General features: G+C 34.8%; 4 protein-coding genes across 5 annotated transcripts; 1 reads left to right on the top strand and 3 right to left on the bottom strand.

The window, feature by feature from the left end:
- LOC18051085 (pentatricopeptide repeat-containing protein At1g22960, mitochondrial) lies at positions 1-3070 on the bottom strand. The gene is given in 4 exon segments (XM_006448271.2): positions 1-297; positions 392-1481; positions 1484-1550; positions 1553-3070. Coding segments are annotated over 3 exon segments (2187 nt in total). The 5' UTR covers positions 2738-3070; the 3' UTR covers positions 1-297; positions 392-546.
- Positions 3071-3370: 300 nt separating this feature from the next.
- LOC18053470 (origin of replication complex subunit 4) lies at positions 3371-7443 on the bottom strand. Of its 2 annotated transcripts, XM_024191348.1 has the most exons (16): positions 7193-7443; positions 6973-7063; positions 6790-6846; positions 6580-6627; positions 6396-6446; positions 6264-6307; positions 6093-6156; positions 5790-5876; positions 5427-5518; positions 5268-5349; positions 4849-4934; positions 4641-4750; positions 4426-4518; positions 4278-4342; positions 4025-4168; positions 3371-3748 (listed from the first exon to the last, which is right to left on the bottom strand). In XM_024191348.1, the coding sequence occupies exons 1-16, from the start codon at positions 7303-7305 to the stop codon at positions 3719-3721; spliced, it is 1257 nt and encodes a 418-aa protein (XP_024047116.1). In that variant the 5' UTR covers positions 7306-7443; the 3' UTR covers positions 3371-3718. The 2 variants fall into 2 exon arrangements, with proteins under 2 accessions (XP_024047116.1, XP_024047117.1); XM_024191349.1 differs by lacking the exon at positions 6396-6446.
- A 664-nt stretch (positions 7444-8107) lies between these two features.
- Positions 8108-12340, top strand: LOC18053469 (sec-independent protein translocase protein TATC, chloroplastic). Its single transcript, XM_006448268.2, has 4 exons — positions 8108-8647; positions 10687-10994; positions 11191-11481; positions 11814-12340. The coding sequence occupies exons 1-4, from the start codon at positions 8383-8385 to the stop codon at positions 12021-12023; spliced, it is 1074 nt and encodes a 357-aa protein (XP_006448331.1). The 5' UTR covers positions 8108-8382; the 3' UTR covers positions 12024-12340.
- LOC18053468 lies at positions 12230-15564 on the bottom strand. The gene is made up of 4 exons (XM_024190628.1): positions 15432-15564; positions 15225-15318; positions 14555-14764; positions 12230-13544 (listed from the first exon to the last, which is right to left on the bottom strand). The coding sequence occupies exons 1-4, from the start codon at positions 15510-15512 to the stop codon at positions 12829-12831; spliced, it is 1101 nt and encodes a 366-aa protein (XP_024046396.1). The 5' UTR covers positions 15513-15564; the 3' UTR covers positions 12230-12828.
- Positions 15565-22522: the final 6958 nt, after the last annotated feature.

Raw genomic sequence — 22522 nt, 5'->3', positions numbered from 1 at the left:
AGAAGTGGAACTTATATTGAAACTTTTGCTTGGATTACAAACTATTATCTGTTGAGATCATGAGGAAAGAAGTAAACATCCCCTTCCTTTTTCTTCTCTCAAAAGAATTTTAAAGAATTAATCAATACAATATGTATCAGAAATTTATTCAGAACATTCGATACAGGTTTGAATTTCAGCTGTATACCTGTTGACTATGACTAATCTGACAATTGGTCTAAAATATTACTTGGTAGCATCCAGCTATGAATAAAAAATGTGTTGCTTCTTAATCCCGTAAGTCCCCAAAATTTCGCCCTGTAAACCATATATAACATGTGTCAAGTATCACATCAAGAAATATAAATAGAAAAATATTCCATGGAGAACTATTGAAGAAAGAGATTCTTACTTGAGGAATTGTAAGAATTTACAGAGTGGCCAATCAATTAACTTTACAATTGGATGAGACAGATCCCTTGAGAAACAAGGATGGCACCCGCGCATGAATCACTGAGAATCACCAAAATTTTTTCAATGGTGTTTTTAAGTCTTTGCATTGGCTGTTTATTCGGCACCTAGAGTTAAACTCTCCAGGTATTCAACTGCAATAACTTTATAGTCTTTATCTAGTTGCTTCAACAACAGTGCACTGTGTGTGCAGTAATCTGGCTCAATTTCTCTATCTAGCATTTCTTTATACAGTCTCAAAGCCTCTTGCCAATTGCCTGCATTGCAGTTCTCATTTATTAATATAGTGTAGGTATACTTATTAGGAAGTATTCCTTCTTCTTCCATATCAATAAAAAGTCCATAAGCCTGATCTATTCTCCTCAGTCTACAAAGACCATTTATGAGTGCATTATAGGTGATAACATTTGGTCGAATTCCCTTCAACTGCATCTCTGAGAAATACATAAATGCCAGTTCCAATCTTCCCCTAGCAGCATGAGCATGAATCAATACAGTGTAAGTCACCAGAGTTGGAGATAAGCCTTTGCTCAGCATATTGTTGAATAAATCTCTGCCTCTCCTGAGATCACCCATTTCTAGGTAAGCATGGATGATGCTGGTATATGTTACGTGATCTGGAATAAAACCATCCCCAACCATCTTCCGCAACAATTCATTGGCTTCTTCCAAACTGCCCAACTTACAGAGCCCATGCACCAAAACATTATAGGTGATCAGATCTGGAGGAAAGCCCTTAGCTAGCATTTCTTCTTGTAAGCGGTATGCCTCTGATGTGTCACCAAGTTTCAGTTCGCCTGCTATTTGAGTTGTGTATGCAAAGCGGTCTGGCTGCAAGCCCTTACGCAACATCTCATTGAAAAATTCCCTTGCCATTGATAAATTTCCCATTTTGCAAGATCCATTTACCATAATTGTATAAGTAATTACATCAGGGAGAATCCCTTGGTTGATCATATTTTCTTTGAGCTGCTGAGCAACCTCTAAGTCCCCATATCGACAAAGACCATCTATAAGTGTATTGTAGGTACAACAGTAGGAACTAGATTCCTAGACCTTAACTCGTCAAATAGCAGAAATGCCTCCCCTATGTTTCCCCGACCCTACAATAACCATATAAAAGTGTGTTGTATGAAATAATATCTGGAATCACATTCTTTCTCAACATCTCGAAAAACCGATGTCTAGCATCACTCACTCTTCCCCACTTGCAAAGGCCATATATTAATATGTTATAAGTTGCCAGTGTTGGAGAAACTCCTCTAGTTACCATCTCTTCCTCAAGGTTTAATGCCTCAACAAGTAGACCTTTTTCAGAATACCCACAGATTATAGGGTTATATGAATGTGCTGACACTTTTAATCCCAATTTCAACATGTCCCTGATAAGTCCCCGAGCCTGCTCCAATTCCCCATTTCTCGAAAACCCAGTAATCAACACATTATAAGTAACACCATTTGGAGAACACCCTCTCCCTTGCATCTCCCATAAGAGCTCCAATGCTTCTTGCATTTCACCTTCCTTACAGAATGAATCCAACATCGTATTATACGTGACGATACTTGGCTTGATCCCAAACTCACCCATCATCCTATAAACTTCCCTAGCTTTAACTGAAAAACCATTATCTCTAAGAACCTTAATAATCCTATTACAATTCTTAACATCAGGCAACAACCCATTTCTCAACATCTTATTAAAAACCAACAAGCATTGCTCAACCATTGACTTCTTAGTATAAATCAACAACAAAAGATCAAGAATCTTGATCGAAACACACGAACTTAAACCCCCACCAATCAACACATCAAGAATTCCATGCATATTAACACAAACAACAGTCTCTACAACCCAATAAGCAGACCTCAACAAACCACTCTCAATAAGAATCTCAAGAATCGTGCAAAACACAAATTCGTCACGTTTAACACCCGGTTGAGTCTCTACCCATCTAAAGAATCTCAACGCAATCCTAGGTTTCTCCCTAATCCTATTCAAAACTCTAACAAGCAACTCAGGATCAGAAACTACAGCCTGAAAATGATCTGAAACCCACCTGTTATTGCAAAAAGCCCAGGGCTTTTCCTCAACAGTACTAATAATCAGCTCTTTATAATAGCTCTCACTCTCAGGGTTCAAGACTGAATCTTTGTTATTGCTTTCACTAATTGATGGATAGGTATGGACAGAGAAACAAAAGGGGAAGAAAAAACGTACCTTCTTGAGATAAAAATAGTGATACGAATGTGCGGACAAAGCTTTTGAAGCTCTTATACAGAGGGTCATTGAGTAGATGAAAATACATAAGTCTGTTGAAAATTTTGAGCAAGCTTTTTTATTTATCTTTTTTTTTTGAAGTTTTAGTGATAGGTAAGGATTGATAGGGATAGTACAAGATATGAAGAATGATAAGCCACGTGGGTTTTGGGTTTCGAAGACAGTGTCTGAATCATTGCGGCGAAGCTCTGAGAGAGAGTCGGGGTTTTAGAACTGAGCTGCCGCAACGAGAGAGGTTTATTTTCAGAGATGGTGAGCATTTAGGCACCGTTTGTCCAAACAGGAAGCAGCGCCTTGGGTTGAAACCCGACCCGATAGTTAGCTTCCGTTGCCCGGATTTGACAAGCTTGGATATGGAAACCTTTCTTTTTTAATTTAAAGAATAATTAAATAAAAAAACTTTTTTTAAAATAATTGTAAAGAACTGGTTTTCAAATCTAGAATTTCTTTTGATTTATTAACAAGTATTAAAAATCTTATTATTAATGCTCGTTGGAATCACTTTGACTACTTTGAACATCTCGTTTATCAATCTAAAATGAATTCTTTGTAAAATTGATAAGTTGCTTATTTAAGAACTCTATCTATGAAATAGAAGTGTTTTATTTTATTTTATTTTTTTTTAAAGTAGAGGGATGGGTATGAATTATGAAATAAAAGTTCCGTTTACAAATACTATACTTAAATGTACTTTTTGAAAATCTCAAGAGGGAGAATGGACTCGGAAATAAGCTACAGAGTTTAATGACTATAGACAAAGATGCATTTATAGGAACAACAAACATTAAACAACAAGAGGGAGAAACAAAAACCACTATGTAAGGGCAAATCTTATTCGCAACAGAAACTGGATAGAAATGAAAATCTCCTCCGGGAAATTTGCTAGACTTGCACTGAAAGAAAACAGCAGAGGTAGAATCCAGATTTCCTCTTTTCATACACATGAAACAGCAACTTGGCTCTGAAGGATGCTCCTCAGCATATTTGATTTCAACGCTCCACTAGTTTAAGAAGAATAACCTGCCAGTTAACGATTAAAATGATGCCCTGGATCAACAACTTTAACAGATACCTTTAACGCAAGTGCTAGAGGGCCAATGTACGATCAAGAAGCACAGAAACAAAAATTTGCAAGAAATGGAAGCAAATACGGTTTTTATGAGGTCTAAAATCATTTTCTGGATCAATCCATGGATTATTAGTTTAACTATAAAGAAAATGCAAGTTACTAGAATAAGCATGAAATCATCTGAACTTGTGTACCAACAGACATACGTTGCTGTGAGAATAACTTACAGGACACGAACAATATGATTTCAGTCCCTGATGTAGTTCAATAGAAGATATTAGAAGTTTCACTGGACGAAATTCAACAGACTGACTGTATCCTCTGTTGTCTGTGAAACAAATTAATTCACGTTGTAGGAGGTGTTCAAATGCCTGCATAAGTTGGAGCAAGAAATAGTCAAACCATGCTGTTGGATAATTTGGGTATAGATTCAGTATAATATTAAATACAATAATCATTTTAAGGGAAAGCAATACACACCCGCAAGCATACATTTCGTGAATAATAATCAGATGTCTGGAAGGAATCATGGATGCTTTTGTACTCTGCAACAGATGCAAGACTTCTAACTCATAACAAACTTCGATAAAGGTAATACAAAACTAACACAACAAAATCTGAGTGTTACCTTTCATCACAGAATTGAAGTTGTATGAGTTTTGCTCTTTGACTTCCAGTCTCTTCATGCATACCAAAATATAGAGCTCTAATATGGAGCAATCTGCTTGAACAGTTGAAATGTGCATTAATGTAACTTTAGTATGTCCAACTTCAAACAACCAGAGGAACTATCGTGAACACATTTACACAAATAATAGAGAAATGGTACATAGATCCTCGGACCTTTTATACATTCCAATTTTGGCTGTCTGTGAGAATTCGACAGTGCAGTCTTGAAGTTCTCAAATGACAGGAAGCCAGATTCCAAATCCATGTATGAAACAGCAAGAAATCTAATGTCAAACAGTAAGTTCATCAGAAAACCAAAAATGAAAATCACTATCCATTCATACAACATTCTATGCTTCCAGATGCAAGAAGAGGAACTTACAGAAATCTCAATAAGTGGTTGACTGTGGAATCTAAATTCACTAGAGTATTAACAATTTCTTTGAATCTCCCATCTGCTAAAATATTCTGTAAAATGTGAAGGGCTTCTGACAGAACCAATTCTTTGACATGTATGAAAATAATCTATTATCTAAACTTTTGATGCATAAATAACCAACCTTGCAAAGAAATAGAATGTTAATCAAAATTTCACCCATTTGACAGTAATGAAAATATAGTGATTTGAGGAATTCAACCCCTTTAAAAATGGAATTCCTTTGTCCATAAGTCATGTAACAGCTTTCCGTGTGTTAAATATGTTCACATGTGAGTTACATCTACGCCGGTGAAAACAAATTGAACTTCCTAAATGACTGCATTATGCTGTACTTTCTTAAGAGACTTTTGAAAGCAGGATACTTTAATCTTTTTGTTGAATTCAACAGCATAGGCATGAGGAAGGCTTGAGTCGACTGGCAAAGACAAAATGTGTTCCAACAATCTGTGTCGCAACAAAACTAATGGTAAGTAACCATAATCAGAAGCTAGAGTGGCTGTGTCAGAAAATTGATAATATACCTTTGCATATCTTCCTTGGATGGAGGAAGAAATAACAGCTTTCTATGTGAAAAGCGTGATCTTACTCTTTTTTCCAAAAGCTGGTCAGCATCCTGCATGATATGTCCCTCATTATACATGATTCTTCACTAATAATTAGTCATAATATCATATATGGCTCTGGCATACATTAGATCCAGACTGACAGATCAGCCAGTAGTTCTATGACTTATTAAGTGATAATTGGTCCAGTCCAATGGTAAGAATTCAGACAAGGGCTTCCATTTGCCATTACAAACTTTGAATTCATAACATGAAGAACTATAATACAAAAGTGTCTAGTTGGTAATGAAGTCAAAATAGAAAAACTTTAAACGGTCATACCAGTCTGCAACTCACACCGATGACAACAGCTTGAGATGTTACTGATTGCATCGCATCTAGCAGGCTATAAAGTAATCGTTGTTTTCCCTGCAAAGTAAAAGATTGTGAAAAGTGAAATGTCATAATCTGAGATTTCAAGATCAAACTATTACTATAATAATTTGAAATGTTCTACATGAGTACTATTTTAATAGAAGGTGAACCATATGGTTCATCATCAATTTTACTAAGAACCCAACGATTGACCATGACATACAACCACCAATTAGAAAGAGATTGAAAAAAAGGATCATAGATTCAAACCTGAGCAAAAAGGTCAAACTCATCAAGTACAAATATAATTGTTTTATGTGCTAACCCACACTCCCTGACAGGCAGAGAACACAATTCATTAACATTTTGAAAAGATTGGGCATGAATTAAACTATACTTGAAAGGGGTAGAAGAGAACATTAAGCAAATTAATACACTCACCGTAACATTTCTATCATGAACTGGGAGTTATCATCAAATGATGCCTGCAAAAATCATCTCAAAACATCAAGAAATTTGAGATTTTTGGTCAAAGATGCATGAGAATGACCTCAAATTAATTATCCGTGCTACCATTTTAGAGAACAACAATTGATGCTCCATGCATAACTGTCTAGCGATTTCCTGAATGAGCAATAACCATGAAAAGGAATAAGTGAAACAGTAGCATAGCAAGCAGGGTATAACCAGCACCATTTGGGAATGCAAAATACAACTCATTGAGTGAAAAATGAGAAGGACCATTTGGATATCTTACCTTGAATGCACAACAGTCATCACTGTGCAAAAGCCCATTCAATTTGATCTGCAACATCATGACCAACGAAAAATAAGATCAAAATGGACAATTTCAAGAATCATTATCAACAACTATTTTGCTTCCATATGCCATAAATAATAAATATAATTCTACACAAAAATCAAATATTAAGAAAAAAAGGAAACCGAAAGTAAAGAAAAAACATACCACAGATATTGTATCAGGATATTCTAACAACAAATCTGTGAGAATGAGCTCCAAAACCTATAATCAAAATAGATGCCATAATGATGATGATGATGATGTAAAAATGAAAAATAAAACCAGTAATCTATTTTAAAAAATCCACAATAAAGCTGAAATAATAATTTAACAAAATTAAATTATTACCGCAATCTTGCCAGAGCCGCGAGGACCAAGAAGCAAAATGGAGTTGTTGCAAGCCTCGGTCACCGAACTGGATACTAAAAACTTCAACTTACTGCAAATTTTATTTTTTTTAAATAATGTTCTTCTTCTCATATATCAAATTGTACAACAATGATAACAATGTTTTAAGTTTTAAAGTTTGCCTTTTTCATAATGGAAAGAAGTGAAGGAGAAATCGCACCTGTAATTGCTGTCGGGAGAGTCGGAGAGGTGCTTGACAACAAAATTAGGGTCACAGAGCCTGCTTCGGAGCAGATTTGATGCTTTCTCTGCCGCTGGATTTTCTTTTCCCATTTTGATTTTGTAAGCCTGTGCAGTTGCGTTTGTGTTTTTTTTTTGTTCGGCGAAGAGGGGCGCTGAGCCACTTCGGTTTAGAGAAATGGCGGGAATTAAGAGAGAGAGTGGAGGGTACGGTAGGGCTTATATGACATGTGTAAGGATGACTGTGGGATTATTAATCTCATCCTTTCTTTTAATTTATTAAAAAAAATTATGTTGTTATTAGTTTATTACTCACCACTCATAGTTTATTTAGGAGTGTGGTGAGGTAATTAGATTGTCAAAATTTAATTATTAAAATATTTAATAATAAAAAATTTTATTCGTACTATTTTACTTCACGACAATAACAATTGTAATTTAAAAATTATAACATTTCACTTTTAAATTCATCTTCAGTCACTCACTCTCCAGTATTTAAGTTGGTTTTATAAAATGGTGCGAATAAAAAAAAATTTAGATTCAAACTATGAGAGAATATTTTTCAAAATTTAAGTTTGAATATATTTTTAAAATTACAAATAGTACGAATATACTATATATGTAGATTTTTCCATTTGCAAATTAAAGACGCAACTTTTGCAAGACTTTGAATTAACTGTTGTGTTCTCGTAGAAATGTCGTCGTCATATAAATAAGATTTTTTTTTTTTTTGATATCACACAAACAACAAACACATATATTTTATATTTGCTACTAATTAAAAATTCATTTTCAAGCGGGCAAGGTAGTTTTTTTTTTTTTTTTCTAATTTATGAGTATCCTGTCTCTTCCAATTGGTGGAATGTCGACTTAGTTCATCTTTAATCTTAAGCATATTTTATAATAAACATTAAATCAAAATCGAAAAAGACAAAACCCAATGTGCGAGCGACCTCCAATAGAAAAGCGCAGCGTATCCAGCTAAAATGAGCCCCGCCCCCCTCTCTAGTTCCAATTTGCAAATATCGCAAAAATGCGATAGCAGCCAACCGTTCATTCAGTGATACTGATATAATAGCGCTTCAGATTTTGGTTCAAACGAACCAACTTTCAGACGTTGTTTAGTTCAATTTTCAGAAAAACAACAGAAAAAGAAAATTAGACGAGAAAATGGGAAGCACGAGCACGGCACTCATGGCTCACTTGCGGCTAAGCTACGGCTGCTTCTCTAAACGACACGAGCCAATCAGAAACCGAATGAAAAGTGTGAAAGTTAACAGTAGTTCGAAGCTGAGATTCGGCGTTTCGCGGAGCAGGAGGAGGTTTGAAGATGCACTCATTTGTTTTGCTGCGTTTGACGGTGATGATGCGAGGGATAATCAGCCTGAATCAGATTCTAGTGGTGGTGTCGGCTCTGCTGTTGAAGATAGACCTGGTAAGATTAAAAACCATTTTATTTTTAAAAAAAAAATTTGCTCTATTATCACTATTATTTTTTTATTTTATGATCTCGAATCTTAGATAATATGTAGCTGTTTTTAGTAAGCTTGGCTCTTATTTACTTATTTATTTGTTTGTTGGAAATTTAGCTTTCAGTTTCTGTTTTATTGTTGGTAGTTTTATTTTGAGTAGCTCAAATATCAGCTTGTGATGAAAATTTTCAAATAGATAAAAGTGCTGAAAGACATGATAACCTTCTCAAGTAGGTACTCATGTGTAAAAGCTCTTGCGAATAAAAGTTTTGAATAGCTTGGAACAGTTGTATCAAAGAGAGCCTTGCTCATGAACTAATAGTAGGTTGCATGTATTTAGATTTATTATTCTTGCCAGTGCCATTGGAATCATATTGGTAGGTTTAGTACTATCAAATGAAAAAAAAGGTTGATTAGCTGTTTGAAATGAGGGTTGAGTAAATGCCTACCAAAGATGTGCAGCAGAGATCTTTTGTTGCAGGATAGAGAAGAATTGGTCCTTCTGGGTGAATTGATCATGTACTTCACGTGCAATGTCCATCACATATGCTTTATGAACTAATATTGGTAAAGTAAGGTCCCCTTCTTTTTCATATAACAATGGGAATATGAACTTGGTTGCTTTTAAATAGATAGTGATAAGTTTGAGCCAGGAATTAGCATATTAGCTGAATGTAGGGTTGACTATTAAGAAAAGAAAAATCAACTGTCAATGTCAATTGAATTCCATTGTTAATTGAGATTTCTGACAAGATATTGCAGTGTTATTGAATGATCTGACTTGAGCATGGAAGAAGGTGGGAACAAGATTCAGGGCATGCTTGACTTGGGCAGGTGTGGTATCCACTTGCTTTGGGTGAAGACATGGTAGTCCTAAATCCCTATTTCCTTTTCTGCATCAAGGTACAAAGCCATGGTGACATTTTCAGTGATAATATGTCCAATGACTATGAGGAGGAGATAGATGCAACCTTCCTTTGAGTGGTGAAGTTAGGTGGATGTATTGGTGCGTCCAAGTTAAGAGTTGTTTTAAAGAAGAGTTACTTGACTGACCAAGGTAGGACCATGAAGTGTGCTTGAGTCATTTTCCAATCATCTTAAGAATGTCAGAATGTTTTACTTTGTAGATCTTTCGAACGTCAAAACAACATGCTGATATAGCCATGAAAGAGCTTAGTTTAACCAAGGCTAAAGTGCTAAAGTGAGCATGAACTGAAAAATGTGGGTCATTTAGGTTGATATAAAATAGGTGGCAGCAAAAGTTTGGAAGCAAGACGGAGTGGATCATTTATTACGGTTAGTTCCTTTATATATTGCTTATGGCTCCTTGAAGGTGTATGATTATGGGTGGCTGGAAAGAGATTGTGGAATATATATATATAAAAGTTCTTTCTCTTTTTATGCCCGTTGGAACCACTAGAGTAAGCAATACGAAAAGTGTGCTCCCAGCACATATGATAGAAATCACTTTGTCTTCTCAGGGATGGCTTTTCAACTTGGTTGGGCACATATGAAAATTCACATCATTTTGCTAGTTACTTGAAAAGTAATGGTTGTGCAAACATGAGATGTGTTTTGAGTTCTTAGAATTAATTGTATTCGTTGGACTGACTACAGCAAATATATTCCAATTTCTCCAAACCTCTTAATATGTGATCCATATCATCCAGCATTTACGTGAACATAGAGCAGTAAGGGTTCCGTTTGTTAGAACTAAGCGTGCTGACGTTCTTTATGCTCTGGGAGTATCTGTGACAACTAATTTTTCCTTTAGGAATTATTGTTGATACCGAATTATTTTGGGTGTTTACCATAGTTGGAATTTTACATATGAAACACTTTGTTCCTTCTTACATGCTAGTATAAAATCTTAACTTCTAGTTGTGTTATTCTGACATGCAAGTAATTTTCTTATGTAGTTTTCATTATTTTCATTTCAGGAAATATATTGCTATGTGAACTAGGTCAGATTCTGACATCACTTTTATGATTGAAAACTTAGATGTGACTGATATTCCAAGAGATGAAACACTGGAAAATCTAAACCAAGATGGTGTGGAAAGTCCTCTTTATAATTTTCTGTACCCTGATAAAGAGCTACTCCCAGATGATAAAGAAATGAGTATATTTGATCATCTAGAAGAGCTGCGCCAGAGAATATTCGTGTCAGTTTTAGCAGTTGGAGCCGCTATCTTGGGATGCTTTGCATATTCCAAGGAGCTGATAATGTTTCTTGAAGCTCCTGTTAAATCAGAGGGTGTACGATTTCTGCAGTTAGCTCCTGGAGAATTTTTCTTTACAACTTTAAAGGTAAATCTAAATGATGTATCTTTTTCTTCAACATCTTCCATATTGCATGCTTTAGTCACAATACAATATACCTATGTAATTAATGTAACATTTTAATTTAATACATTATACTGTGCCTGTAATCTTAAACTGTTTGACTTCCTTTTGGAAACAAATTAATTGGCTGTTAAACACAATATCTTGTGGCGTACTGCAGGTGTCCGGATATTGTGGTCTTCTTTTGGGAAGCCCGGTAATTCTCTATGAGATAATAGCCTTTGTTCTCCCAGGTCTTACAAGAGCAGAGAGAAGGTTCTTGGGGCCAATCGTTTTAGGCTCTTCAGTACTTTTCTATGCTGGAATTGCCTTCTCCTACTGGGTTCTAACTCCAGCGGCCTTAAATTTCTTTGTTAATTATGCTGAAGGGGTTGTGGAGTCTTTGTGGTCCATTGATCAATACTTTGAGTTTGTACTTGTGCTCATGTTCAGCACAGGCTTGTCTTTCCAGGTGAAGATTCTCTTTGCAAGCTCATTTCTTCTAAAATAAAGGATGTCAAGTTTTCCTATTAATTAGCAATTATATGGGTTGCAAATCATATTTATATACTGAACTCCCTGTCAGACTTTGTGACTGTAGTTCATACCCTTTAAATTCCAGTTGAAATTTATATTCAAGTTTGTTATAATGAATCTCAGCCCTGGGATGACCCTGGAAGTTGAAGAACTATTCAATACAAGCTTCCTGCATTATTTTGCCTGTGAACATCTTATTTCTTAGTCTTTGTCCATTTCAGACTGTCCGTAGGAAATATGATTTAACATATCATTTGACTCTTACAGGTTCCAGTTATACAACTTCTGTTGGGACAAGTTGGGTTAGTGACAAGTGACCAAATGTTATCGATCTGGCGATATGTTGTGGTTGGGGCAGTCATTGCGGCTGCTGTACTTACACCGTCAACTGATCCTGTTACTCAGATGCTTCTAGCAGCACCGCTTCTCGGTCTTTATTTTGGTGGTGCATGGATGGTTAAGCTTACGGGACGTTAAGTGATTTTTCCACTGCTTTCAGTTCAACCAATTTGTTTGCAGCGGCCCGCACATTTGAAGGGCACGAATGACTCTTGTATATTCTCAGAAGATGTAACGTAGAAGTAACAACTTAACAAAGGAAAGGAGTATCATCCACATCAATTATCTATGTGATTTGTACCATAATTGTATGTGTTTTATCTATAGATGCAATGACAGTGATGTGATTGAAATTTAATTGTCTGTATACCTATTGATTTTCCGCTAAACAAAGCAGGATACAAGAAAGACCATGAAGTATTTGAATCAAGTCCATCGACAGTCTTTAATTACTAGATTTGGCCTTGTCAAATTCAGCAACATATAATAACAAAACTTTGCTGCAGTTTATTACAAGCCACAAACTGCTCCCTTCAGAGTCTATTCATCTCTTTTCTAGGTGGGATTGGATCATATACAAGTGAGCTCACAAACCCAACACAACTTAAAAACTCCAATTTGAAAGTTGAAATCTTGAAATCTTAGAATCTCTTTAACACGAGTTAAAACACTTGAAAACTCTTAACACAAAACTTGAAACCTGATCTTTATAATAGTGATCCCCTTCTGGCAGTTTATTGACGAATCTCGTTTTTTTCTTTGATGTCCCAAGATAAACCATGACCAAAGTACATCCAACAAGTATGCATCAAGTCCAGAAGGCGGAACAGAAACCTTGTATTGTTTCCTTGCTAGATTTGACAACATCAAATGTTGCGACAAGAAATAACACGACACTGCAACAGGTGATTGATTTTACATTACACACTGCAATCGTTTCTCTCTAATTGCTTATAGCAACATTCTGAAGTTTGGCCTCCAAAACAGTTGTATTGAAACAATCAACTTCAGAGTCCATTTGTTTCAGCGAACTCCTCAAACCATTACATGCCTGAATGAATGCTTCTGAAGAGCTATTAAAACTCTCTACTTCCTTCTGCAGTTCATCAGTCATGCTTAATATTTTCACTGATGCTGCCTTAATTACAGAAAGCTCCTGAGGGGGGTAAAGAGAGGCTCCGAGTTCATCAATCTGTACACCAATTCCTTGACACAACTTCAATAATCTTTCCAAAGTATCCACAAATTTACCACCATCATCTGGATTTTCATGTTTAAGCAAACCTGTGATTGTGCGGATTAATTCCTTTATGACTACAAGCATATCAGACACAATCCCAATTGCTAATTGAGCTACTTTCATCTCTTCTGATGATAAGTCGTTGCCTAACTCATCCAAACTGGAATTATCATCCTCTTGATGCTCACTGTCAGCTTTAGCAGAGTCATCATGAGAAGCTTCATTGTTCTGGTCAGAGGAACTAGGCTTCAGTTCCTTCATCTCACGAAGAACATCCTTCATGGAAACTGCAACTTGTGTCATAGCCCGTCCAATTGCTGTGATATTGGTGGCAGGGGTCTTCTTAAGGGCAGAACATGCTTCCCATACCGCACCAACGTACTGTGGCATCAAGTGTTCTTTATCTTTATTGTCGGATCCTGCTTGTAAAATTATTTATGAAGTCTAGTTTGTGTTAGGTTTGATGGAAGAGCAAATGAAAATAATAATAATAATAAAAGCATAAAAAACTAGTTTGTTTAAATGGCTTGTACATTACAATGATTATAGAAAACACAATCAAATATGGATTTATGCACAACCAGCCTATATATGTCGACAACAGAGTGGTTTCCGTAACTCTTAAAAAAGTATCAGTCTGTATTGAAAATTTTACATGATTCAATTCATAAATTTACTCCCTCAAGTATCAAATGTACCCATTTTTGAAGAAAGTTATGCAAGTCCAAAAACCAGTTGCAATACATATCAGGGATGATCAAAATCATTTATCCTTGAATAAATAACAAACTAATAAATACAAGCATAGGAAAACCAGTAGGGGTTGTGATGGAATAACAATTCCCCTGAATTCTTACCAACCACAAAATAACTAAACTTTTAGCGGCCACTGCACCGAAAATTAACTTAAATTGTCCTCTTTGCCCATGTTAGCACACTGACACCTAGTATTGAATACACATTCATGTCATTATTCAACATGGAGATCATTCATTTCCTAAAACTTTCCACAATCATGCAGCATACCTAGAAATGCAATCCTTTTGCAGTTTTCAAACATACAAATTGCTTTCACACTCATTACAATTACTCTTAGTGTGATGGATAAAATAAATAGCAAACATCTCTTCTTACTCTATTACCATGGTGAGGTGTCTATCAGTCAGGGAAATAAGCTCAGATGTCACTTATAACTACCATGAGCAAAGCAGCTTTTCAAATGTGGCCCCACTATCTTATAAATGCATCATGCTTCCAGTCAGAAATGAAAAAACTAAGAGATACTTTGAAGGCTGTAACATTGCATGAAGAAACCAGTTTAAAGTGAAAAATAAAGCTGTCACTTAATTTAGCATATACTGATGGAGTGGATATAACTATCTTCAGGTGTATACAAGAGGGGTTCAGATAGAGGATGGGTGTGGGTTACCGTATAAAGTGATGGATTCCATCATCAACTTAAAGCTAGAATCAACGACTTGTTTCACTGATGCGTGAATACTTAATGAGAGAGTAGGCCCAGCACCAACTGTACTTCCATGAGAAAGTAATACGAAGCCCTGCAGCATATTAAAGTACTCTGCCATGTTCTCCTCAATTGCTTTAGCTTCTGGTGTTTCCCCAGTCCAAAGCATCCCAACTAGAACAACAGAGTCAATCAATCACTTGGACCCTTGATATCAATCCACACAACCAAGAAACAAAGAAAACTTGATAAAAATACATAGCAGAAAAATTAAAGCTTCAAATTTTTAAGCGTCCATACTGGCAGAAACAAAGTCCATAACTTAGGTTATGATTAGGATTTAAGTGTGGCGGCTTCGTGGAATGCCGGACACTTCTATAATGCTTTCAAAATTAAGCAAAAGAACAATAGTACTTACAAACAGACCCAAAGTCAGAGTTAAAAGTTAAAATTTTTATACTTTTTAGAAAATTAAAAAAAAATGAAAAAAGAAGGCATGGGAATCGCACAAATTTGAATTTTTCGTTCAGAATATCAATGTTGCATAAGAAGTTGAAAATATGCAATAAACATTCAATGGGGGGTTATACAAAAAAGCGAAAACCAAAACCAAGTGTGATAAGAATTGCAGTACCAACAGTGGCTTTCTTAGAGACTTGTTCACCCATCTGTATAACATCGTTCCAGCTCACTTTTTCAAGTGATGAAGCTGCTGTTTGATTCAATACCTACGTGAATATTAAAAAAAAAAAAAAAGTAGATGCACAAAATCTCACGTTTAGATATGAACATGAAAAATTGTACATACAGAAACGCGTAAGGAAGTTCATAGATGCAGAACCTGTAATGTCTCATGGATGTTATTAAGGTGATTATTAAGAGTTCGTATCAGTTGCTCTTTCTCTCTCTCTTTTCTTCCCATCTTTCGTCCCCCGTGTGAACCAATCGGCGGCTTGCTGCGTAATTTGAGAAAATAGGAGAATGAAGTGCAAATTTGGATATTTTAAACAAGGGGGAAGAGTTATAAAAATATTAAGGAGAAAAGACATGAATGCCCTCAGTTAGTGAGTTAGCTAAAGGTTTTTTTTTTTAACTAATTAAGCATCATATTACTGTATTACATAGATATTTACAACTGTTATAACAGCAGATTAATACACTGATATTTATAATCAAATATATAACCGAAACTTATATTATTACATTTAATTATATTAAGTACATACCTAGACAAATAACCCTCACTGAGGAGAGATACCTCTACTCCACTCGCATTCTGCAAGGAAGAAAGGCTTTACAAATATCTCCACACAATTAAGCTTAATTGAGGGAGATTTTTTGAGTCCATGAAGACTCGAATCATTGCCCTCAAAGTCATGTTTAATTTAAAAAGTAATGGTTCACCACTGGGCTAAAACCCAAGTGACTAAATTAGCTAAAAGTTAAAATCTCAAAAAGTGTCTCAGGCGACGGATCAAGAATGCGACTGAAGAAAATTTTGGGTGTAATTTTTCATTATTATATTATGTTTTAAAATAATATGTTTTATTCATTCATTATACAATAAACATTCAATTTGGGGGTATGTACAAGCAATACGGCTCGGTTTTATTGTTTGTCAGGAGAACCCATATAATCATTATGAGGCATGACCAATTAATTCTTAGAGCATATATGTAAGTGCACAGCCAGACTCTTTTCAAATGGCGAGAGAAAATAGGAACTAAACCCTGGCGGCCTCAGACAAAAGAACTTAATGGTTCTATGCGGCCAACTTATAATGTTTGAGGGAGACATATGTTTAGCTATGCAGGGGCCTATACACCTTTGCCCTTACTGACCTAGAACATGCATCCTTGGACTGACAGTCATCCTTGCCCTCCACAAAATGATCAAAGTGGTATGCACTGTTATTAAAGCAGAGAGAACACATATTTTCCCTGGCAAAACCTGCTTTATCACTACCGCAATATTATACGTGTAGACGAGGTTCTATGAATTATTAGTTCATGCTATCAAGTACTTTTTATGTAGCAGCTGAGAGTATATATGGGGAATAACACCTAGATGTCTAGAACAGGAAATAAGTTGAGGAAACTCTTCTCAAATCTCAATCGTCAATACCCCTTGTTATGTTATCTAAGGTGCGTTATTAGTCTACTCTCTATGGGTTTATACTATATAGGCTACTGCGTTTCAACCCACTATAGAACTGCTTTCCAGCACAAATTTTCCTTCATAATAGAATGAGTTGCTGTTAAATCACATTGACTTTAAAGCCCCTTAGGATTTAGTTATATATCATGGGATTGAATAATTTTATTGTAGAATAATCATTATATTACGTTTGGTGTAAAAGAAGTTGGGGTAAAATAACAATAATGAGCCCACTACTTAATCCCTAAGAGTGGCAAAATTTCATTACATTTTGTAAATTAAAATTTTATCCTCAACTGTTCATGGGATTAAAGAAAAAAAAATCCCTAACTTCTTTTTCTCTCTCCATTGTGCTAAGACTTCCCGAAATCTTTCTTCCTCATCGCCATGATTTCCTCTGTTTATGCAATAAGACTTCTCAAATCTTGACACAAAAAATCAATTTTTGTTAAATATCTTTTCTATCTCTTTATTTTTTATTTAATAGAATGAAGTTTTCAATTTTGTATGGTACTTGAGTGTTTCTTAGTTTCTGTTGATTTTCATGTATACAAATCAATTTTTTAAGGGTAATGTTTTCCGGGAAATGTGGAAATAGCAAGTATGGAAATTGTTTCTTTTAATGTTAATGATGTGTAATATTTTCATATATATAGCTAGTGACAAAGCTATGTATTTTTTTTTCATTTATGGATTGATATTCTTCTTGTATTTGTTGATGATATTCTTCTTATGCTTATGATGATATTAGTTAGTAAAATATAAGTTTAAAAACTATAACATGTTAAATATTAAAAAAAGGGAATATTTAGCATTTTTTTTAATAAATTTACCACTAATTATTGATTTAAGTTAGATTATATTGCATGTCATTTTAAAATAAATCAAAGATAATTTTGATAAATTAATATATAATACATATTATTAGTCACTAATTAATCTCATGGCATACTAAACACAAGACATGATTATTGATAATTCAATCTAATATTGCACCAAACACAACATAATATTATATATAATCCAGTATTATTCAATTCAATCTAACATACCAAACGAGCCGATATAATACTAGGTATAAGGGATTTGCCATTAGTTATTAGTTAAGTGTAGAATCTAAGGCTTGACGTTAAATCACATGATAAACACAAAGATAGTGTAACAAACTGTTGGTGCAGTTTGTCTTAATGTTTTCATCATCACCCTTATCTTTAATGTGTCTGAGAATTTTCCCGACAACCATTCAAGTAATCAACCATTTGTTTCATCATGAACCTTGTACTCTTTGATGATCGGTTCTGATGGGCTTGATATGTTGTAACGTTCAATATTTAAAAGTGATCAGTCCCATTCCCGCCTAAATTGTTTCTCCGATGCATTTCCACAAACACTTTGATTGTTTGACAAGCCCATCAAACACATTCGTGTTTAACTTGATGGAACATTGAACTTCGAGGCACTTCATGTATTTTAATTTCCTTCTCATCCCGCATTCTAATTACACACATTGCAAAAAAGAAATTAATGAGAAAATCAACAAAACCCCATTACAGCTTAACTCACAAATAAAAATTTTCTACTATAATAAAGAGCAAATCATGAGTTCTTTGGACAGGACGGTACCAGTTAAGGTTCTAGAAGTGTTAGCTGGTCTCCTTATTTAATCAGCATGCAGAGGTATGACTTTTAATTTGTGGTTTTGCCAAATTTCAGGAGAAAAAAAAAAATTGGGTTGTAGCCTTATAGGATGGAAGAGAACCGCATCCTATTTTGTTGGACTTATGATATCATTTACAAGCCTCTAATAGACAAAATAGGAAACGAAAGAGTCAAAGAACGAAGCTATTACCGCATTATTATGTACCCCATACACAAATAGAATGGAAGGAGAATGGAAAAAAGAAAATAAGAAAAAACGTCGTTGAATCCTTTTTGTATAAGCTGCATTTTTCCTTCTCAACTGTAATATAACAAAACTAGATTGTCAAAATTCTTCCCGTCACTTGCGTTTAACCATCCACTGGCGAAAATGTTCCCTCAAATATCCTCTTTCTTGCTTTACTCGCCTGCAATATCAATCAAAGCATCACGAGCCCGACCCGATCATTGCCATTCCTAAGTACAGAACACTCACTCTTCAATAATTTAATAGAAGAGAGATTAGGAGATATAAAACTTTTAGTGAACCACACATCTCCGTTACATTTAGAAATAAAAAAAAAAATAAGTGTAATGAAATTAAAAGTCCAACCCGAAGGAAAGCCCTATCATTTGTGCGTCGGGTCGGGTCGGGCCCAATCCAATTCAGGCCACAGTGACCCGACCATAAATTTGTTTTTAGGATTAACAAATCTGAGGCGGCACTATTTTGTCAATATCTTGTAATTTTATGGCCACATCCCAATTTCATTTATGTTACTTTACAATTTTTGTTCTATTTCTAGTCACAATACCATGAACATAAAATAAAAGAAACAAATTTTCTAACTCAAAATAATTCACAACACAATATGCAAAATATACAAAATAATTCACAAAACAACAAAATCAATAGGAATGATTTTCTACAATTCAATTCCACGATCCAACACTAAAAACACTCAATGCAATTAAATTTAAAACACATGATTTAATTCCACAATCATTTATTCCGCACACAATTCAATTCCACAACCATTTTATTTATTTTTTTTAAATACAATGCCAGGTCGGCTTAAGCCCGACCCTGACTTGAAATTTGATCGGGCTTAAAAATTTTGGCCCAAACTTGAACCCGAAGCTCTAATATTCGAGTCAAAGCCCAAAAAATTAGGGTTGGGTTAGTCGGATCAAATTGCCGTGCTTATCTGTACTAATTTTTATTTCTTCTAGATTTACAATTTTTAAAGCACGTTATAATATTTCTATGTAAGGATTATTTTATATCCAAGCATTGAAATCTTTTTTTCTAAAACATGTGAAATTGAAGCTTTCTATAGATGGGTTGATTTAGTTCATGTAATATTTTCACAATTGATAATCTTGATAATTTTTATAAAGATCCATTTTGCTATCCCTTTCTTCGTCTCTTAATTCGTCCCACCATTCTACTTCTCATTGAGCCAATTCTCGTTGTTCTTTCTGAGCTTTTTATTTCTTCTTTGAATTCCTTAGCATAGTGCTCAACTAATTTCGTATGCTTAGTTCTGATAATGAAGGGCACTTCTGGAAGGGTGCGTTCAGAATAAATTTTTTGGACTGCATCTTTAGTTAGCAATTTATACTCTTTGAATTCGTAATGTGGCAATAAAACAATCTACCAATTACATTGCTAGTCTAGTGTTTAATTTGCTCTTCCAGACTAAACTTATTACGTGCCCAAAGAATTTCTGTTACAAAAAGTGGAGGTCTATATCTATGGAAGCTGACTATTATTTTTATTTATATTGAGTTGATATGACTCTCGATTTATCCCACTCAAGTGGCTTGTTGTCTATGGATTTTCCCATCTTTCTTTAAAACTATCCTTATCAGACTTTTGTATTAATATTCCTACCCATCTAAACTACTTGCATTCGCATGTATAATTTTATAATAATTATCTATATGTAACACTAGAGATGGCAAAAAAGCCCATTCGGACCGGATCCGGATCAGACCCGGGTAAAACTCGAACCGGATGCATGGAAAAAGCGGATCCGGGCATTGATTCTCAATGCCTGGCTGTTTCCGGGCACAAGTCCGGTCACAACACCAAGAACCCGGAACCCGGACCCGTGCCCGCTTTTTTATTAAGTAAAAAAAAACAAAAATATAAAAACAAAAATGCATTTTGCTTTGCCCAATTTCCCCCAAACCCAACCGGCCAACCCTAAATCGCGACAAGTCTCAAAATCGGCACCTCCCTCCGTCTCTCTACCAACAGCCACCACCCATCTTCACCGATGCAGTGTTGACCGCGCGGCCTCTTCCCCACTTATAGAAAAATGTGCATGCTTTTACTGAGAGAAGAAAGCTTTTATTTTTTGTATGACCTCTGGTCCTCCCATCAAGCTTACCTGAGGCAGGGAGGTTGAAAGTCTCTGTTATCAACCATCAAGACACCGGAAAGAGCAATTGCTCACATCGTAAGCACCATGAACTAATTTTCCTAAATCAATAAGTGTTCTAAAAGGGCTTGAAAAATCAAAATGATGCCCAACATTAGCGCCAGGATTAAGGAACTTTTCACTGCAAAGAAGTGGATAGCTATGTGGATGAAGTTATGGGCCATGCAGAAATTCACACTTCACTCTCTCTTGATTTGTACTCAAAAGTCGCAACCAGCCTTCAATTATATGGACTCATAGATTCAATATTTAGGCTTACAATTGGACCTTCACAAAATAATTGGAGCACTCCAAGCTCCAAAAAATGTCTCTTCTCTGTGACATCCACAGGTGGGCTAAAAGAAGGTTATGCATAGATGGTCTATGTGTGTGTGCTTACTAAATGCATACAAAATGTATAAGAACTGAGATTCCTATGTTTTTTTTCCTTTTTTAATTTTAATAATTCTATTAGATGTTTGCCTGTAGTTAAGATGTTTTGGTTTTGGACTGTTACGGTTTGTTAGAACTTAGAAGTAAACAATTGTTTTGGTTGCATTTTTTTTTCCAGTGCTTCCACCTTTGAAAATTCGGGTAGAGAAAACCCGGAAAAAAACTTGTGCCCGGATAGTGCCGGGCATGTGCCTGGCCCGTATAGAAAAATTCCAGGCACAGTGCGGGTCCGGGTAGCTACGTGTGACATCCGGGTCGGTCTCGAGCAGCCCCAAACCCGGACCCGACTCGGACTTTTGCCATCTCTAGGTAACACTAATGGTTACCTAATGGTTTAAGGTTTCTAACAATTCCTTTTAATTTTTGTATTAATTTTATATCATCACTATTAAAATATTTTGTCAGTTTTTACTTATTAGATAAAGGTCTTATTAGTGTACTAAGATTTGAGATAAATTTTATACTATAATTTAATAGGCCTAAAAATTTCTGTAATTTTCTAGTATCTTCTATCTTGTCTAGGAATTCAAATATTTTACTAACTATGTGTGGTTGTAATTCTATCATTCCTTTATCTATTGTTAGTCCTAAAAATTCTATTTTTGTTTTAGTAATTCTATTTTCTTTTTAGAAATTACAATATTATTACTCTTAAAACAATCTAATATTTTTTATGTAAATGGATTATACGCATAAATCTATTTTAACTAAAAACAAGAATATCATCTATATAGATTATACAACATTTTGAAAAATGGTTTTATTAGTATGAGAACATGAGTACATGACATAAAACTAGAAATAGTAAAAAGTAGTAACAGACCAATAAAAGAACCAATAATTGAATCCCCTAATGTAGAAAGTTATTTAAATAAAAGAGGAGTCCCAAAAAGTAATGAAAAAACACCAAAGCAAAAAGAGTTTCGAGAGCTAAAACAAAATTAGAAAATTGGAAAAAAGTTTTTGAAGAAAATAGTTTTTAAAAATAAGTTTTTGTTTTTGACAAAAATATTAGGAACTCGGTTAAAATTTCTGCTGATTTTCTGAAAGTTTCTTTTTAAACACGATCTCCATTGGCAAATTGCTAATTTTTTTTAATATTATTCCCATGTGCATATCTGTTAGATCCAAAATAGAAAGAAAAATAAGTGTTTAATATTACACACTTTCAAAATTATCTATATTAGAATATAGAAAATTAAATTTACATAATTACAATAGAGAATTAAAATTATTAGATTATACAAAAATATAG

This window comes from Citrus clementina, unplaced genomic scaffold, assembly GCF_000493195.1.
Source record: "Citrus clementina cultivar Clemenules unplaced genomic scaffold, Citrus_clementina_v1.0 scaffold_2, whole genome shotgun sequence".
In the NCBI taxonomy this organism is placed as follows: domain Eukaryota; kingdom Viridiplantae; phylum Streptophyta; class Magnoliopsida; order Sapindales; family Rutaceae; genus Citrus; species Citrus x clementina.
Note: the sequence above shows the minus strand (reverse complement) of the source record. Positions and strands in the feature narration are given on the sequence as shown.